The sequence below is a fragment of the Pecten maximus genome, chromosome 13 (assembly GCF_902652985.1).
Source record: "Pecten maximus chromosome 13, xPecMax1.1, whole genome shotgun sequence".
NCBI classification, from domain to species: Eukaryota; Metazoa; Mollusca; class Bivalvia; order Pectinida; family Pectinidae; genus Pecten; species Pecten maximus.
In genome coordinates, this window is record NC_047027.1 from 26,972,872 (window position 1) to 26,994,213 (window position 21,342).

At 36.2% G+C, this 21,342-nt stretch overlaps 2 protein-coding genes across 3 annotated transcripts in view; both read left to right on the forward strand.

The window, feature by feature from the left end:
* LOC117341487 overlaps positions 1-20,322 on the forward strand; it is a 34,686-nt gene extending 14,364 nt beyond the window's left edge. Inside the window, exon 6 of the mRNA XM_033903362.1 lies at positions 19,261-20,322. Within this exon, the coding sequence (XP_033759253.1) occupies positions 19,261-19,725 (465 nt within the window). The 3' untranslated portion in view covers positions 19,726-20,322. The remainder of the gene's footprint in view (positions 1-19,260) is intronic.
* LOC117341489 lies at positions 7,397-19,261 on the forward strand. Of its 2 annotated transcripts, XM_033903363.1 has the most exons (5): positions 7,397-7,483; positions 12,123-12,412; positions 13,955-14,017; positions 17,793-17,981; positions 19,080-19,261. In XM_033903363.1, exons 2-5 carry the CDS (start codon positions 12,124-12,126, stop codon positions 19,193-19,195), a joined length of 657 nt encoding a protein of 218 aa, XP_033759254.1. In that variant the 5' UTR covers positions 7,397-7,483; position 12,123; the 3' UTR covers positions 19,196-19,261. The 2 variants fall into 2 exon arrangements, with proteins under 2 accessions (XP_033759254.1, XP_033759255.1); XM_033903364.1 differs by lacking the exon at positions 7,397-7,483 and having other exon boundaries at positions 12,114-12,412.
* Positions 20,323-21,342: the final 1,020 nt, after the last annotated feature.

Consider the following 21,342-nt stretch of genomic DNA (forward strand, 5'->3'; position numbering starts at 1 on the left):
ACTATTATACTGATCTACAAACAACTGTCAATTATACGGTTGTGTATTAGAATAGTATTGTTATTCACATGGTTCTATTAATATTGTTTAACATGACAGGTTAATTTTTTATTAAACGTTTACAATGTATTTTCACATTTAAGAATTAATCTGTGCACTTAAGTATACATGTAATTCAATTAGAAACAGAAATAACAAGAACACATATAATCGTTGATATGTTGAATTCATGACAGCACCTAGTCATAGTTACAACTTTTGAGTATGAATTAAATGAACAATGGAAATACCAAACACAAACAATGTTCTTTCAACGAAAAAATAGAGCTATACAATTATAATTATGATGAGTTATAATGTGGTTTTTTTGTATTATGAGCCGCCTGTCAAAGAATCATATACATACTGTATTATAATAACATTGTCAGCATAAATGTGTGTGTGTGTGTGTGTATATATATGTGTGTGTTTCATCTCTACAATGTAAGAAGTTTTACAGTTTTGAACAATACCTTTGACAGACACATTGTACGCTAAATGTCTGCATACATAACAGGAGTTAGCTTCCGACATAAATTCAAATGTTCTAAAACTTTTTCGAGAGTTTGCTAAAACATTTTTGTCCATTTATTAGCCCACCATCATAAGATTATTTATCTAACAATCACTTTTGTGACGTTGATCCTCCCCTGCCCCCTGTGATAGATATTGTAAACAGAGCGCATGCTTAATTAAATTTAAATCACTGCCTCCGCTAGGGATCGAAGCCGGGCCTCTAGCTTACTAGTCTTACACTCAACCAATTTGGCTAAAGAGAAGATCTCTCTAGCTGAGCGGTAGGGCTATATTGCGACAAGTATTAATACCAGGGTTACAATATAAACAATTTCACAGCAATATTAATATTTATTGAAGATATTAATGATATATATATATATATATATATACGTCAAAAAGTAGTATATGGTATGTAACTGGTAAACATTTTGATTATCTAAAATCATTTTTCATTTTATTAATTAGCCCAATTTTACTATGGCCCTGTCACCACCGGAATCGGAACTCAATGGACCGAAAAGACCACATATGCTTTATTGTGTTTTTCTTCTTGCTTAGTTTAAATTAAGAAAATTAAGCTTGTCATTTCCCAAAACCTGTGTGAATTATATTAAATTCAAAAATTCATTATTTATGAATTTATACGGACGAAATAAAACACCTAGATGGGACTAAATGGGTGTTCTTGGGTAAATAGATATATGATTTATCCATATATGTAAGGTAGGTTTTATGTCACATCTGATTTTATTGTATTTGCACCAAATTCTTAGAGACACTAAACGGTGTCGGATAATTCCACGTTTTCATATAGTAGCGCGCTCCGGTCCTACACCAGACATGGTGACAGGGCCAGAGAAAACTCGGACTATTTATCAATATAACACAAAAGTTTCACAGCTTTGTGTACATTACATAAAATAATTATAAAAGGCTACATTTATAGCTGAAGATTAAGACAAGCTGATTAAATCATCAGTTGTAAAAATTGTCATGAAATGCCTTTCCAGTTGGGGTACTCCCTAATGATGGACCATTTAGATTTGAAAATATTCCAATTGTAATTAGTTATAAGAACTTAATGTAGATGTCTATGGCAGGAGTATTTATTATTGATACTATAACCAACTGCAGTTAATATTATTTCAAAAATTCCAAATTCTGTACATTTTGTATATTCTTTGAGAGGGAAGAGTGCAGTAAACATCACGAATGTCGGAATGACCACTACGACTAACATATACGATAGTTTTGTTAGCTTAATAAGATAAACGATCGGATTTCAGCATACTATCACTGACCCATGATACATGTTTTTTTATGAAATACTAGCTGCGATAACGTAGATCTGGACGACAATATGTCTGTCTCAGAGCAGTGTAGGAAGGGTATGACTTCGTTCTAATGATGCAGTCTGATCAGGCTCTGAATCACTAACGTTAATCGTACTATAGCAATGTATGATGTGATTAAGAAAGGTAGACTACACAACTGATCGACTCATTGTATATATGACTTATTTGAAAAGATTGTCAAACCAATTTTACTGTATGGATGTGAGATTTGGGGATTAACTGACCTCAAAATAATTGAACGTGTCCACCTAAAATTTTGTAAATTATTACTTGGATTGAAAAATAGTACTCCTAATTATATGGTATATGGAGAACTTGGTACAACTCCACTAGAAATTACGGTAAAAACAAGAGTAATAACATATTGGTCACAGTTGACTCATTCTAAATTAAGTAAGATTACTATTAAATTGTATAAACTTCTTTGTTATTGTCATCATTTTGATGACAAACCTGTTCCTTACATAAGATTTGTTAAAGGTATTTTAAATGAATGTGGGATGAGTTACTTGTGGGATATACAATATTCTTCTGAATGTAATCCAGTATGGCTAAAACATTTTATTAAGTTAAGACTTTATGACCAGTACTTACAGAAATGGCAGAGTGATGTACACAATTCCTCAAAGGCTATATGTTACAGAATTTTTAAGGATAATTGTAATTTTATAACTATTTAGATATTTTACCTGATAAAGATAGAGTAACTTTTTGTAAATTTCGCACTACTAATCATAAATTTATTGTTGAAACTGGCAGATGGCACCAGATTGAGTATAAGGAAAGAAAATGTCCACATTGTAATGGTCAACAAATTGGTGATGAATTTCATTATTTACTTGAATGTACAGCATTATCTGCTCACAGAATTTTATATATAGACAAATGCTATTGGTCAAGACCAAATATTATTAAATTTAACAAATTAATGAATATGACTAATGTTAAAAAACTAATGAAAATGTGTATTTTTATCAGATTAATTAACAACATGATTTGTCCTCCTTGATAATTAAGAATGAAAATATTTTGTTATGAAACTGTGCCATGTATCAACTACGAACACTACTTTAATTGTATATATTATATTGTACATATGTTTTTCTCTATATATCATGTCAATATGTGAAAAGAGAATAAAATGAATTTGAATTTGAATTTAAACAAAGTTTAGTCCTAAGTAATTAAAGAAAAAATAAGGTAAACGCGTGAACAAACAGCTTAACAACTTTTAAGCAACTTGCCTTTAATTCGTGTTGATAAATACTCTAGTGACAAACATCACACACTACAGAGTTTCGGATGAAGCCCGTATCCAAAAGGCCTCCCATTTTGACCGATTGATCATGTGATCAGACGTGAACAGACGGGGAGTATCTACCCGATAGGCGTAAGGACATGGCTGGGGTATGTTTTATAGTGATACGTGGCATTTTAACACACTATCGGAAATATGATGATACCCACGGAATTCTACGCTATTTCCTTTATACATATCAGTACTTCGTTAATCTCATAAACTTGCCGTGTTTGATTGATGCTCAATATTATCCGGCTGCCCTACTGTCAAATGACGAATTTGCTATGATTTTTGTCAAAAATACCCAATTATCGCGATCAATTTCTGTTATATGGTAATCAAGAAATGTCTTTTAATATTGATTCTGAAGTATTCTTATGTGTTCAACATTTCATAAAGGACAGTAACAGGTTTTAAGAAATCAATCGATTTATATTTTAAAGTAAAACGTGTATCCATTGTGTCTTAAATGAGAATGTTTATCCTTATTACTTGTTTGTTATATGCGTTATACGTTATTGAATGCATACCATTGTTGTTTGTGTCAGTTTGTACATTTTTTTTTATTGCCCATACATAAATTATCTCTCTCTCCCTCTCCCCCCCCCCCCCCCCCCCCCCCCCCCCCCCCCCACCTCTCTCCTCTCTCTCTCTCTCTCTCTCTCTCTCTCTCTCTCTCTCTCTCTCTCTCTATAAAAATGTATATCTATTATTCAATACTAAATATGTATTTTATAGCATTTTGTAATTATTTATATGTCATTGTGTTAGAAGAGGGCGTTTATAAGTTGTAATAACTTGTGCCCACTCCTGTTGTTTTGTTACAATAAAATACGTTTAAACTCAAAACAATGACTTCACATACAATTCTGATAGTTAAATAATAACTATAACTCATGTAACATTCTGAGAGAGAGAACAAAAAAGACGCTATATAACATTCTGATAGTACTAAAGAAATATTTAAGCATTAAACTGTCTTTTTATGGATTATATGGTCTATATAGATGCCAGAGCTTTGCAGACAATCTTCATAATGCGCGCTAGCGCATTATGAAATGATTGTCTGCAAAGCTCTGGCATCTATATAGACCATATAATCCATAAAAAGACAGTTTAATGCTTATATTTACGTTTTCTATATTAGTTTCTTTTCGATTTCAACTTTAATTTTCATTATAATTTAAAATCTTACTTTTACCGACGTTTCCATTGTCAGAGGTCAACAAATTGAACAGCCTATTGTGATTCACGTGCTGATTGGCAAAAAAAAAAAAAAAAAATAGTGCGTGGAAATAATTAAAAAACTACTGAAAACATCATTAGAAATTTTAATAACAATATCAGTAATATTGGTAGTCAGTATTTCAGAATAAAGGATGAATTATTCAGTTTGTTAACGATTTCGGATTTAAAAAAAAAAAATTTACCATCCGGAACAATTATGCGGATGGAAATTTCACCCGTCACCACGCGCACGCAACGGCTGACAGCATTGACAGGAGTTAAATGTGCAGTGGGAGAAAGTGGAATTCGCCAAAAAAACAGATGTAAACACGTTCTTTGATTGCATGGAAACCTGATTACAGTTTATAGTAGCTACAAAAGCACCGGTGTCATGGATACGACCAATGAGAGAAGTGACAGTGGCCGAGGGAGTTAGACGAGCTTCAGCGACAACGTTGCTTGTGACGGGTACCATGGCTGTTTCAAGTTTAGGATGCGTTAGACACGATAATGCACCACTTGATGCTTTCTTTTGTGAAGAAGAAACTGTTCTATTGTACGACCGGAGTGAAGCCTCGTTCTTATGATTTGACATAAACATGATGTGTCGGGGTTTCAAAATTTTTGTCATTCAAACACTGGATGGCGGTGGCGCGCAAACAATGTGGTGTGTAATGATTTTCTACTCTGGCCCCGGAACAAATATGTGTCAACATATGTGTTTATTAAATCTTGTTTTATTTCCATTTTCGTGATTGTTAACCATTCTTACCTTTATTTTCGTTTTACATTTTAAGATTTGTTTTCTGGTCTCGTACTCTATCCGATAGCATGATGAGCAATTATAAGATGCCATTTGTTTACATTGGTTGCAAGTAGTTCCGGGGGATCCCGTCCGTACATCCGATCGCGTATGAATAACACCTGAATGCACGATTTGGGTGTCAGTTATGCATAGAATGGTGTCACGCTTTGGGTGTCAGTTATACTCTCATAGACTGCAAATTTGTTTACTTTGTTTATATCATGGCTTTGCCATCCAAATGTAAATATAATGAAAATGACTCCATACAGCATTCTGATAACGAAAAACAAAAATGACTTCATGCAACATTCTGATAATGAAAAATAGCATTGTAATTGGAAAAGTTACCGACTAAACCTGTGTCATTTTAGCAACCGTGTTTAACATAGGGCAGTTACGGGGCAAAGCTGTGGTCAGTACACTAATCCACCCAAAATAATATAGAATTTAATCTGGGTATTATCATTTAGGTATAACCCGTCGGAACCTCAAACACCCGTCATAGCTGTATATAACTAAAACGTCACAGGAAGTAAATTAATTAAACTGTGTTGGGGTAGTCTGGTCAGCTGTCAAAGTGAAACTCTTTGTTTAAGGTAAGTTTCATCAATTAAGACCTATTGATTATGGTTCAGATGTGACTGAATATATCTATTGTAGATACTGATAGTTTATACAATAATGTAAATGTAGATACACGTCATTTTGAACATTTCAAATGTCGTGTGTATTACTTTTATGGGGCGGTTTTGTTTAGTTTATTACTGGGGAAAACCGTGACGCCTCATTAGAGAATCTGTACATGTAGCTTCTTTGTCAGAATTTGTTAGGAAAAGTCATTGGCATATTTATTTTCTATACCTATAGAAATGTATGCAGGTTTAACGTTAATTGTTAAATATTAACATTTTACAAAAACGAAACTGAAGTCGCTATTTAGGTCAAGCATACTTCGGCTCGAGGCCCTGTTATCATAAATTGACAATTTACAATAAGGAACAATGATAATCTCTTAAATTTCTAAACAGTTACCTTTTGTATATATACATAGTCTTCTTATATGTATGGAATGTCAGATATAACGGTTTCTGAGTTAAACTAGTGTCAAGTTGAATATTAACGTTCGCACAGACAATACCACTTATCTAAAATAGATAGGTCATATCTATTTATAGGTTACTATTTATATATTTAGGAAAATCCTGTGGTTTGCTCCAAGCTCTTGTGTAGAGAGTTTAATTATCAAATACAAGTGCCTATCGTCCATGTTAGCATGCATTGATAATTAGCTTAATTATCAAATACAAGTGCGTAATCAAATACAAGTGCGTATCGTCCATGGTAGCGTGGTTTATTAGCTTACTTGGCCCGAAGTGCCAGTGAGCTTATGGCATGGCGTGGCGTCCGTCGCCCGTCGTCCGTCCGTCAACTTTTCCTTTAAATCGCTACTAGTCCTAAACTACTCAGTGGATTTTGACCAAATTTGGTCAGAAATATATGCATGTACTTTTCGAATGGGGTTCGGGAAATTATAAAGGTGATTTTGTTTTGAAATAACAATGACTTCACATACCATTCTGATAGTTAAGAAAACCAAGTATTTATATATATAACATTCTGATGGTACAAAGTAAAAAAAAAAATGACGTTATATCTCATTTCTCCTTTGCTTCAAATCATGTGTGTGTATATATTCTTCAAAATCAGCAGGTATGAAAAGACTGTATGGTACATGTACATTTTTATAGGTGTTAATAGTTTAAGAAAAAAATGTTAAATAAGTTTTACCAGAAATTATTTTATCAAGATTTTAATATAGTTGATTAGCCTCATCACCTTTTGAACAACCGGACCCTGATGGTGCAAAAGAAAAAGAGAATAGAAAAAAAATGACGCATGTCATTCTGATGACTTCATACAAAATTAACATTCTGACAACGAAATATAAAAATGACTTATATGGGAGTATACTGTTAGTTGGACTAGTTACCGACTAATCCTGTGTCATTTTAACAACCGTGTTTAACATGGGGCACATACGGGGCAAAGCTGTGGTCAGTACACTAATCCACCCAAAATAATATAGAATTTAATCTGGGTATTATCATTTTGGTATAACCCGTCGGAACCTCAAACACCCGTCATAGCTGTATATAACTAAAACGTCACAGGAAGTAAATTAATTGAACTGTGCTGGGGTAGTCTGGTCAGCTGTCAAAGTGAAACTCTTTGTTTAAGGTAAGTTTCATCAATTAAGACCTATTGATTATGGTTCAAATGTGACTGAATATATCTATTGTAGATACTGATAGTTTATACAATAATGTAAATGTAGATACACGTCATTTCAAATGTCGTGTGTATTACTTTTAAGGGGCGGTTTTGTTTAGTTTATTATAGGACTACATGTACATTGTATTATCCTGGGAAAAACCGTGACGCCTCAATAGAGAATCTGTACATGTAGCTTCTTTGTCAGAATTTGTTTGGAAAAGTCACTGGCATATTTAATTTCTACACCTATAGAAATGTATGCAGGTTTAATGTTTATTGTTAAAATATTAACATTTTACAAAAACGAAACTGAGGTCGCTATTTAGGTCAAGCATAATCGGCTCGAGGCCCGGTTATCATAAATTGACAATTTACAATAAGGCACAATGATAATCTCTTTCTAAACAGTTACATTTTGTGTATACATTGTCTGCTAATGTTTTATGGAATGTCAGGTAATAACGGTTTCTAAGTTAAACTAGTGTCAAGTTGAATATTAACGTTCGCACAGACAATACCGCTTATCTAAAATAGATAGGTCATATCTATTTATAGTTTACTATTTATATATTTAGGAAAATCCTGTGGTTTGCTCCAAGCTCCTGTGTAGAGAGTTTGATTATCAAATACAAGTGTCTATCGTCCATGTTAGCATGCATTGCTAATTAGTTTAATTATCAAATACAAGTGCTTATCGTCCATGTTAGCATGCATTGATAATTAGTTGAATTATTAAAAACAAGTGCTTATCGTCCATGGTAGCGTGGTTTATTAGCTCACTTGGTGAGCTTATGGCATGGCGTGGCGTGGCGTCCGTCGCCCGTCCGTCGTCCGTCCGTCAACTTTTCCTTTAAATCGCTACTAGTCCTAAACTACTCAGTGGATTTTGACCACATTTGGTCTGAAGCATCCTTGGGTGAAGGGGAACCAATTTTGTATAAACGGTGGGTCTACCCCCTCCTCCCCCCCCCCCCCCCCCCCCCCCCCAGGGGCCTGGGGGTGGGGCCCAATAGGAATATAGCATATTATTTAAAATCCTTCTTCTTCTGTAGGAATAAAGGGATTTGATCCATGTTTGGTCTGAAGCATCCTTGGGTGAAGGGGAACCAATTTTGTATAAACAGTGGGTCTGGCCTCCCAGGGGCCTGAGGGGCGGGGCCCAATAGGGGAAATATAGCAAATTCTTTGAAATCCTTCTTCTTCTGTAGGAATAAAGGGATTTGATCCATATTTGGTCTGAAACATCCTTGGGAGAAGGGGAACCGAGTTTGTATAAATTTTTACTCTGAACCCCCAGGGGCCTGAGGGGCGGGGCCCAATAGGGAAAATAGGGATTAATCCTTTAAATTGCTATTTATCATAAAGTTATGAATGGATTTGAACCAAATTTGGTCTGGAATATCCTTGGGGGAAGGGGGAAAGAGTTTGAATAAATATTGACTCTGACCCCCTTTGTGCCTAAAGGATGGGGCCAAATAGGGTAAATAGAGATTTGTCTTTATATCACTACTAGTCATAAAGTTCTAAATGGAAATCAACCAAATTTGGCAAGGAACATCGTTTGGGGAAGGGGGAAAGAGTTTGTATAACTTTTTAGTCTGACCCCAAGGGGCCAAAGGGGCAGGGCCCAATAGGGAAAATAGAGAAAATTCCTTAAATCACTACTAGTCATCAGGTTATGAATGGATTTGAACCCAATTTGGTCAGAAACATCCTTGGTGAAAGGGGAACAGATTTTGCAAAAATGATTACTTCGACCCTCCATCCCATAACTATGTATAACATTGCTGGACATTAAGGGATAAACACAATTCTTATGTAAAAATAGGCACAAGGGTCTGTCCCCACCCAAAGAGACTTAGTTTCTTTAAGCAGAATTATATTGTAAAAATAATTTGTAGGGTCTTTCAGTCCCTTAGAGAGTATATGTATTAACAAATTGAACATGGACATTATTTTGACATTTGGTCAAATACAACCAGGTGAGCGATACAGGCCCCATGGGCCTCTTGTTTATTTATTTTTGATACCTGATTCTTGGACCTGAGCATATGTTCATTTGAAATTTCCGTACTTCTTACAGAGATCTATATATAACTGCCATCTACATATATAACTGTCATCTATATATAACTGCCATCAGAGACACTGCTGCAAGGCTATCCGTAGCTGGCATATTACAAATCTTTCCAAATCAATAATTCGTAGCATTTTAAAAATATAAAAAGATGTATGACATGCCGTTTTGGGGTTTTACTTATTTAATTCAGTTGTATTTGATGATTAGATATATCTGTATAAAATCACAACGGAGACATCATTATACATTAGTAACGTAGACCAACAGTGACATCATACATTAGTAACGCAGCCCGACAGTGACGTCATACATTAGTAACATAGACCGACAGTGACGTCATTATACATAAGTAACTTAGACCGACAGTGACATCAGTATACATTAGTAACGTAGACCGACAGTGACCTCATTATACATTAGTAACGTAGACCGACAGTGACGTCATTATACATTAGTAACGTAGATCGACAGTGACGACATTATACAATAGTAACGTAGACCGACAGTGACGTTATTATACATAAGTAACGTAGACCGACAGTGACATCAGTATCCATCAGTAACGTAGACCGACAATGATGTCATATATTAGTAACGTAGAACATCAGGGACATCATACATTAGTAACGTAGACCGACAGTGACATCATTATACATAAGTAGCGTAGACCGCCAGTGACGTTATACATTAGTAACGTAGACCGACAGTGACGTCATATATTAGTAAGGTGGACCGACAATGACGTCATATATTAGTAACGTAGACCGACAATGACGTCATATATTAGTAACATAGAACGACAGTGACGTCATACATTAGTAACCTAGACCGACAGGGACGTCATACATAAGTAACGTAGACCGACAGTGACATTATTATACATTAGTAACGTAGCTCGACAGTGACGTCATTATACATTAGTAACTTAGACCGACAGTGACGTTATACATTAGTAACGTAGACTGACAGTGACATCATTATACATAAGTAGCGTAGACCGCCAGTGACGTCATACATTAGTAACGTAGACCGACAGTGACGTCATACATTAGCAACGTAGACCGACAGTGACATCATACATTAGTAACGTAGACCGACAGTGACGTCATACATTAGTAACGTAGACCGACAGTGACGTCATACATTACTAACGTAGACCGACAATGACATCATTATACATTAGTAACGTAGACCGACAGTGACGTCATACATTAGTAACATAGACTGACAGTGATGTCATACATTAGTAACATAGAACGACAGTGACGTCATACATTAGTTACGTAGACTGACAATGACATAATTATACATTAGTAACATAGACCGACAGTGACGTCATATATTAGTAACGTAGAACGACAGTGACGTCATACATTAGTAACGTAGACCGACAGTGACGTCATACATTAGTAACGTAGACCGACAGTGACGTCATACATTAGTAACGTAGACCGACAGGGACGTCATACATTAGTAATATAGACCGACAGTGACGTCATACATTAGTAACGTAGACCGACAGTGACGTCATACATTAGTAACGTAGATCAACAGTGACGTCATACATTAGTAACATAGATCGACAGTGACGTCATACATTAGTTACGTAGACTGACAATGACATCATTATACATTAGTAACGTAGACCGACAGGGACGTCATACATTAGTAATATAGACCGACAGTGACGTCATACATTAGTAACGTTGACCGACAGTGACGTCTTACATTAGTAACGTAGATCAACAGTGACGTCATACATTAGTAACATAGATCGACAGTGACGTGATACATTAGTTACGTAGACTGACAATGACATCATTATACATTAGTAACGTAGACCGACAGTGACGTCATACATTAGTAACTTAGACCGACAATGACGTCATGCATTAGTACCGTAGACCGACAGTGACGTCATACATTAGTAACATAGACCGACAGTGACATCATATATTAGTAACGTAGACCGACAGTGACGTCATACATTAGTAACATAGAACGACAGTGACATCATACATTAGTAACGTAGACCGACAGGGACGTCATACATTAGTAACCTAGACTGACAGTGACGTAATACATTAGCAACATAGATCGACAGTGACGTCATACATTAGTAACGTAGACAGACAGTGACATCATTATAATTAGTAAAGTAGGCCAGCAGATGACTGACCAGTGACCACCATCTATACCATCTGACGAAGGGTGTATGATTAGTCCGCCATTTGGTTTGGTGTATTTGGTTTGGTTTAACGTCCTAAAACAGCCAAGGTCATTTAAGGACGTGCCTGGTTTTTGAGGTGTAGGAAAGCCGGAGTACCCAGATAAAAACCACCAGCCTACGGTCAGTAACTGCCAACTGCCCCATGTAGGTTTCAACACGCAACCCAAAGGTGGAGGGCAACCACTCGGCCACCGCCATCTGATGGTAGTGATAATATTATAATAAAGTTTTATTTAAATGCTATTTTTTTTATATAACCTGCTCTATTTTTTCATAACTGACAGGGCTGACAGAATGGAACCGTCCGAAAAAGTCCGTAAACATCATACTGCTATGGTATTTGAGCTTGCGGAATGTTTTTCACCAAAAGACCAGGCTTGGAATTCCATTATCAACAAATGCCTTTCACTGAAATACATCAGTGAAAGGGAAAAGGGCGACATTACAAGCATGGAGGATCTCTGCAGATGTTTAATGAAAAATGAAATAATTAACTACGGCGATTACAAGAACTTGAAAGAAATTATAGGAAATCATGGGAAAGCCAAGAGAATAATTGACAAGTACACGAAACTGATCCGAGGTAAGATCATTGTTACAACATAAATAAAAAAATGTTGAAACGTTTACAACCGATTACTTAAGAAATAATTAACGATGATTCGTGTATTGTTGCAGGATATACAACGAAGACGAGGATATTTTGCAATTAAATTAATAACGAAGGCCGCAGGCCTGAGTTATTAATTAAAATTGCAAAATATCCGAGTCCGAGTTGTATATCCTGCAACAATACACGAGTCAAAGTTGATTATTTCTATTCTACCATGTACTGTTTAGTTCTGAGATCGACCTCTTTCTAATAGAAAAACAGCAAAGAAACCCTGGGAAAACCTTGTAATTTATTTCCTGAGTATTGCATTATTTGTTGATGAAATATACATTTCTTTACAGGCACTACAGTACTACGATCAAGAGCATCTATCATATGGCATTGATTTTGAAAATTTAAAAAAATGGATAAAAAAAGAAAAGAAAAGAAAAAAAGTGGGCCTCCGTAGGATTCGAACTCGCGTCGTGATAAAAATTTAACCCATTAGCCCACTCGGCTATAATCATCTTATTTGAAATATGTGAATATTAGATGACAGGTGCCTGACTCGTTTTATAAAATAATAACATATAGAGTACATATAAATCTCATTTATATGTACAGTAACATATATGTTATTATTTTATAAAACGAGTCAGGCACCTGTGATTAGATATGTAAAATTGTAACAGCCGTGACTCACGAGCGTGTATTATTGGCACGAGCGTGTATTATTGGGAAATAATACATGATTTTCAACCAATCAAAACTGGCGTTGCATAGCAAACATGGTAGAATGATCAATTGTATCCTTTCAAATACGTATTCCCCATAGAAATGAAATCAGGTTTTGTATTTCCAAGTTTCGGTGTCTATAACCAAACAAAATTGCCCACTCCTAGAAAGTATGTAACTTCAGATTGATAAGGTAATTAGATATATATAGTTCCGAGGCAAGTCTGATGAAGATAACAGGGCTGTTACCGAAAACTAGCATGAACTTTATTATATGTAACAATAGATTGGTAAGCAAAACTGTGGAAAACAATATTCTTTTACATTTCTGACAATTATGATCTTACCGTTTGAGAGTCGAGTCCTGGTTTTATAACATTAAGACACACTTCCTTTAAAGTGGGTTCACATGTTTGTTTTTCTTACGCTGTCAAACTTCGTTATTTGAACTTATTCGAAGACCATGATTATCTCGAGGTAAAAATTCAGTTCAATAAAAAAAAAGTTTTATTTCAAAAAACTTGTTAACTCGAACACTGGGGATATCTCGAAGTTTTCTCGCGACCTAACTGACTTCGAGATAACAATGTTGACTTATTCGGCTGAATTTGTTTTGATATCTCTTACTCCGATTTTACTACTGGTAGATACTCATACGATAAATGGTGTCAAATTTGCATGTCTTTTTCCTGGTAATTTGATACTCAGTAGCTGTAAATATTGAATTGTATATACCGGTAGTCATTAACTGAATAAAACAATTGATTTGGAAAATTCATGCCTGCTTATCATGTCTAGGTAAAAAGGACGGTCCTGGAAGTGACGAAGATGAACCGTCCAATACACCCAAACGACGCAAAGGTAAACATAGAGAATACATGGTCAGTGTCTTAAAATATAAGCTGTATTTTGGCGAGGGTAAAGAAAGACAAAAGTGCCGACCCTTGGCGAGCCACTTTTGTCTTTCTGTCCTGAAGTTAGCCTATCAAAAATAATGATTATAAACAAGAAATATCTTTAAAAAAGATAAACGGCATAGTTTTAATGCTGGTGGTTATAATGTAAAACTACTGGTGAAATAAATTAACGAACTACGGTGTAATTAATAAATGCGCAGTTTCAGCACGGATAACAAAATTATATCAGTTTGAATCATTTTTGGTGATAATAAGACTACAAATGTGTCATTTGAATAGATGCATCCACTTATTCAGCTTGCATTCAATTTAAAAGGGCCATCACGGTAAAAACGTTGCAATTTTCACTGAATGTACGCGTTTTGTTCCTTTCCAGTTATGTTTCTGTGCTGTTCCAATGTTCACAGTCAATCCCCATGTCCAGCTTGACCACTCGATTTAGTTGGGAATCTCCCTCTAAATATAGCGCGGAAATTATTTTTAGATCATTACGTGACTGTTTTGAAATCGTGGCAACACAAACACACGATAGGCCTAGTTTACAAGGCGATATCTATATTCCATCTGGGTTAGTTGGATAACGATATAATACACAGTGGTTTAAATGTTAGATAACACGTTCTGTAAATGTTACGGCACACATATTTATGTGTAAATAAGTGTACAGTATAGTGACAGTAGCGATGTACTGGTACAGACTGTATTTGTGTAAATATTACCGAGATTATCATGACCTACTATCAAACAATCAAGCAGCATACGAGCGGTGTCCGTATTACTGCTGTTTTCATGTTTGAACTGTTACAATCTATTGTACTGCTTCCCAAGTTTAATTCTAGGATTGTGTTTGACCCATTTTCCTATTATTCTCTTCATTGCGGAAGCTGTTATAGTTTTCAACCGCAGTCGATTCACATTGGAAGCCATTTTTGTTTCCGTATATGTCACAACATTTGCATATTCAGCATTTTGCATTGACCGCTACATTGACCAATCACATATACTTCATCTTGACCAGAACGCCACCTGTCGCGTCATATCCGGGGCCAAAACCAAATTAGACGGCTATGCCGAATAAACGGCATAGTTTTAATGCTGGTGGTTATAATGTAAAACTACTGGTGAAATAAGTTAACGAACTACATTGTAATTAATAAATGCGCAGTTTCAGCACGGATAACAAAATTATATCAGTTTGAATCATTTTTGGTGATAATAAGACTGCAAATGTGTCATTTGAATAGATGCATCCACTTATTCAGCTTGCATTCAATTTAAAAGGGACATCACGGTAAAAACGTTGCAATTTTCACTGAATGTACGCGTTTTGTTCCTTTCCAGTTATGTTTCTGTGCTCTCCCAATGTTCACAGTCAATCCCTATGTCCAGCTTGACCACTCGATTTAGTTGGAAATCCCCCTCTAAATTTAGCGCGGAAATTATTTTTAAATCATTACGTGACTGTTTTGAAATAATGGCAGCACAAACACACGATAGTTTACAAGGCTATATTCTGGGTTAGTTGGATAACGATATTATACAGTGGTTATATTACGGCACACATATTTATGTGTAAATAAGTGTAAACATTGTTCATATAGTATAGTGACAGTAGCGATGTACTGGTACAGACTGTATAAATATTACCGAGTTTGTGGATTTTTTACAGAGTTTGTGTAAATATTACTGAGATTGTGGAAATCTTACAGAGTTTGTGTAAATATAACCGAGATTGTCATGACCTACTATCAAAGAATCAAGAAGAATACGAGCGGCGTCCGTATTACTGCTGTTTTCATGTTTACAGTCTATTGTACTGCTTCCCAAGTTTAATTCTAGGATTGTGTTTGACCCATTTCCCTATTATTCTCTTCATTGCGGAAGCTGTTATCATTTTCAGCCGCAGTCGATTCAGATTGGAAGCCATTTTTGTGTCCATGTGTTTATTCAGATTGTTCATCAGCGAATTGTGATAACTCTTAATAATTGATAATTGATGTTTAATGTACCTACATCATCGAACTCGAAAGGTTATTGTTCAGGTTATTTTTTTAAAAGATATACCCAATAATAAGATAAAAATACAAAATAAATATTTGTCCCTTTAACTTTGTTTCGTTTTTTAACTGTATATCTGCATTTTGCATTGACCGCTACATTGACCAATCACATACTTCATCTTGACCAGTAACGCCACCTGTCGCGTCATAGCCGGGACCAAAACAAAATTAGACGGCTATGTCGAATAAACGTTGTTTTGCTAGGAAGCAGGTCAGTCGAATTGACGCACGTGCTAAGATTCCAAAATACAGCTGCTTTCCGTCACAGCTGCGGTGGCAGTTGCAGGATAAATCTATTTACATGTATATTGCTTCGGGCACCACTTGTTTGACGAGTTTCGGTTTAAGATCAATGTAATGTTAAATGATATCGTGATAATTCATTAAGGGAAACTGTGTACCCCCGTCCAAAATAAAGTTTGATTGTAAGGAATACCTAAATAAACCTTAGTATTAGAATAATCTCTTGTGTAAATTTATAACTTCAAACCTGTCACTTTCTGTTAAAACAGGCTGATGATCAGGGCCTAGTTGTTCAAAAAGTGATTAGCTTAATCACTTGATTAGTGAACATTTTATTTCTCATTTGTTGAAAAATCTGTGAGTATATCATCTTGAAATTATGCCATTTGGAAGAGAACTAAGAATTACAGAATTTTATAAAGTTTTGTCAAGTAATTTCTACCAGAAATCATTATATAAGGATTTGAAAAATGTTGTTAAAATGTGATTATAGCCTAATCACCTTTTGAACAACTGGGCCCTGGTGTTTAGGAAAAAGGACGAATGATGTTACTCGTGAAGAAAAATGGTGTTGAAAATAAATCTGATCAATAACCTAATTGTTTTAGAAGATTTTAACCAAAATATTATCATGTCAAAGTTCAAAGGATAAGCTACTTAATTCAATGTAAATATACTCACTAGTTTATGCATTTTACTTGGTGATCAGCCAGAGGGGATCGAACCTGCGACCCTTAGAACTATGCACTGAACTTTGTGTTACACGTATCTTACTATGGTGTAAGTATGAACCAAATCTATTTAGAGGTACTTACAACCTCCACTCCACCTATTAAATTTCGGTTTGTGTTTCTTAGGAAGCTGAGAAACAGCCCGGTCTGTGCTGTTGTGGCTGTGTCCTTGGACAAGATCATTTGTCCTAATTGCTTTGGGTGCCATGCAACGGGCCTCCTATATGTTGTTCAGTGAAGTAGTCACCAACTACTACAAGGAGACCCCGCCTCAAAATGACCCTGGCTGTGCACAGGGTGATAAACCCAGCAAACGAACAAATAAATGACAGTATGAATAGAGGAATATTATTTTACCTGGTACATATCTAATTCATTCTACACTGTATATAGCCCGAGTTTCCTCTGGCCTTGACACAATGTCTGGTGTTAGGGCCAGAGGAAACTCGGGCTACACTGTATACAGCCATCCTTTTGACTTACCGTAACCCTGGTAAATACTTAACCACAACATATGCTCAGCTTGGGAGAACTTCTCTTTAGCTCGATAGGTTGAGCGCAAGACTAGTAAAACCGGAGGTCCTGGGTTCGATCCCTAGCAGAGGCAGTGATCTAGATTTAATTAATCATGTGCTCTATTACATATCCATAGTAAGTGATAATTTGAGACACTTTCCATTATCAGTTGAAGAGGATGATTCACATCAGTTCAGAAAAGAGATGGACAATACCCATGATGCACGGATCATTGATGTATGGGGACGTGCGAGGCGATCTGTTGGGCTTATAAAAGGACCTGTATCTGGAGGTACAGGATTTAGAGTAGGCACGGATTACATAATGACTGCATACCATGTAGCGGCAGATATAACAAGTAAGTTTAATGATAGAAGTAGATAATTGATACTGATTGCTATTGCCACTTTTAGATTCTTCTTATTGTTGACTGAAAACCGTACATATTTCAGCGGTAATGATAATTTAGCGCTGTTGGTACATTTGCACAAGATAATGGTTGCATCAATTATATATACTAGTTCTACAATAAACAAGGGTACAAGGGCCTTGACGGTCACTCAAGTTCTGAAATACATATAATACTGATAGTTGATGGGTTGGGGGTTTTTAAATTGAAAATATAACACGTTTGACCCCTTGAAGCCAGGTCAAAGTCATTCAATTAAACAAACAGTTCACTCTGTTTTCAAAGCATGCCACTGTCCTAGTTTCATGACCTTGGGCGGATTGATTATTAAGAAGCTGATTTTAACATATTTGGCCTCTGTGACATTGAAAGTAGGCCAAGGTCATTCACTTGAACACACTTGGTATCCCTCCCTTGCAGTATGCTACTGGTTCCATATCATGGGTTTTGGCCTCTTAAAAGATTTTAACACATTTGACCACTGTGACTTTGAAAGTAAGTCAAGGTCATTGATTTGAACAAACTTCTAAGCTCTTCCATCTAAAGGTGCCTCTGTCCTAATATCATGACCCTGAATTTAACATACTTGACCTGTTACCTTGAAAGTAGGTCAAGGTTATTGATATTAACAAATCCGATAGTCCTTCATCCCAGCATACTACTGGCCCAATAGCAAGACCCTGAGCCTCTCAGTTACAAAGGAAGTTAAAAATGTAAATGAAATCTAAAAATTGGTTGTGGTCAAAATTTGAATGTGCCAAAATTAGTATGTATACAGTAATGAACTGTTTTAACTAAACTTTCTCAGTTTCTTTGAGAAAGTGCATATTCATATGGCAAGGATTTGTAATGTTTCATTTCTGGTCTATCTTTGTCAATATCATAAGTTTGCATACATATGTTAATAACATAACTACAAAACACAAAAGATATAGGGATCATGGAGTAAAACCTTGTCTGCCTGTTTATATTTCTTGTTGGACCGAGATGATGTCCGAAGTTTTCAGGAATGATTTAGAGTTTTACACTTATCCAATTTCTTTTCAGAGCAACACAAATCTGATAAAGAGAATTGGGCTCATCTAGGTAAGGAAAATGTGTGGATCGAGTTCAAATTCCCGGAAAAATATGTTGGTAAAAAGTTTCACTTTGAACCAAACTGATAACAGGATCCAAGGAGCTTGACTACGCAATTTTAGAACTTAACCGTGCACGTACTGAACTAGAAATCCCTGAACCAATCAGAAAGTTTCAGAAAATTCACTACGAAGAATTATTTGCTATGTTGGGTTTCCCTCAAGCAAATAATGGAATCATGCAATTTGATTCCGACATTATGCTTTTTGACCTGGCTGTTAATAGTGATAGACGAAACCTTATGATAGAGAACGGCGAAGCAAAGCCTGAGTATACAGGAATCTGCGATGAAGAGAAAGTCCTGTTTGACTGCTGGGTCCAGTGGGGAGCATCCGGGTCTCCGGGAATTGTGATGGGAAATGACGGAAAAGAACCTGTCTGCACATTGATGTTATTGCGTGGATATCCGAATGAAATCTCTTCCGGAGCTAGGGTCCCACGGGAAGAAATGATCGAACAAGGTATCAAAATGGAGACCATCGCTGATGAGCTTAGTCGTAATGGGGAAAGTGGCCAAGATCTGAAAAAGGATATATTTGGCGATTGTTTTTCGTAAGACTGAAAAACTGATGCGGATGTTTAAGTATTATTACAGCATTCCGATTTTCAAAAACACTCCAAGGAAAATTTTGCAGCATTCCAACAAGAGACTAGTCGATCCTATTTGTATCAACAGGAACCAACAATTTAGTGATTTACATCTTAGTAAATTCACTGACATTTATTGTGTAAATAATTTCTGGCCTTCATCTTTAAATCATACATGTATTGATGGATTGCTTACAGAAAAAAAAATATGGTTGATTGACATAACTGATAATTCCAACATAATACTTACTCAAAATCAAATACACAAAATGTAACACACTGACATGCATGGTGACCCGACTCCTCCGAGCCTCAACCAGGGCAGCTACAGTAATTATAGGCTAACAGGCCGTAGGGTGGGGTTTTATTTTATTTTATTTTACAATCAGGCCAGGGTCGATGTGTTTGAATTGTCCGGAAATTTTATGAGGGGATTTCTGCCGAGAGCAGGAGATGACTGACAGAAATTGTTTCCTATAGAAAATAAATGAGCAACTGCCGTTCCAAAATCACCAGTCGTTTGTCATATTAGACAGGTTGCCGCTATACAGAGGGTCGTTATATACAGGGGGTTGTTGGAGCAGTTTGACTGTAAAAACAAGGAATATAGAATATCTGAAATAGGTAAATATAATGTAAAAGCAATTATAATATCATAGATAAGTTTGGAAAATGAGTAAACATCATTGAAATACATAATTACTCTTTTCATTTAAAACACTTTTCAGTTTGAAGTGGAGATGTCAGCCATATCTTTTACCCCGAATGCATTGTATTTGACAAATCAATATTCTTACTATGATAAAGAGGAAATGATTTTTTTTTTCAATTCAAATTTGTTTGTCTCCAGATTTTATCTGTTCTGTCCTTATCTATAACTACATGTTCTCGCCAAATCTGATTGCAGTAGATGTTGTATAACAGCTACACCCACCATACAAATATAGGTCACAGCGACACCCGCCATACGAATCTAGGTCACGACGACATCAACCATACAAATCTAGGTCACAGTGACAACCGGCATACAAATCTAGGTCACGATGACTCTCGCCATACAAATCTAGGTCACGACGACACCCGTCATACAAATCTAGGTCACAGCTTCCCGGCATACAAATCTAGGTCACGACGACACCCGCCATACAAATCTAGGTCACGACGACACCCGCCATATAAATCTAGGTCACAGCGACACCTGCCATACAAATCTAGGTCACAGCGACACCCGCCATACAAATCTAGGTCACAGCGACACCCGCCATACAAATCTAGGTCACGACGACACCCGCCATATAAATCTAGGTCACAGCGACACCTGCCATACAAATCTAGGTCACAGCGACACCCGGTATACAAATCTAGGTCACAGCAACACCCGTCATAAAAATCTAGATCATAGCGACACCAGACATACAAATCTTTATCACGGAGACACCCACCATACAAATCTAGGTCACAGCGACACCCGCCATACAAATCTAGGTCACGACGACTCCCGCCATACAAATCTAGGTCACGACGACCCCCGTCATACAAATCTAGGTCACAGCGACACCCGGCATACAAATCTAGGTCACGACGA

Excerpts from the sequence above, each read along its gene's own strand:
- LOC117341489 (XM_033903363.1), top strand. The coding sequence starts at position 12,124 with ATGGAACCGTCCGAAAAAGTCCGTAAACATCATACTGCTATGGTATTT. Across the intron at positions 14,018-17,792 it reads TACACCCAAACGACGCAAAG|TTGAAGAGGATGATTCACAT; the intron begins GTAAACATAGAG and ends TTCCATTATCAG. Across the intron at positions 17,982-19,079 it reads TGTAGCGGCAGATATAACAA|AGCAACACAAATCTGATAAA; the intron begins GTAAGTTTAATG and ends ATTTCTTTTCAG.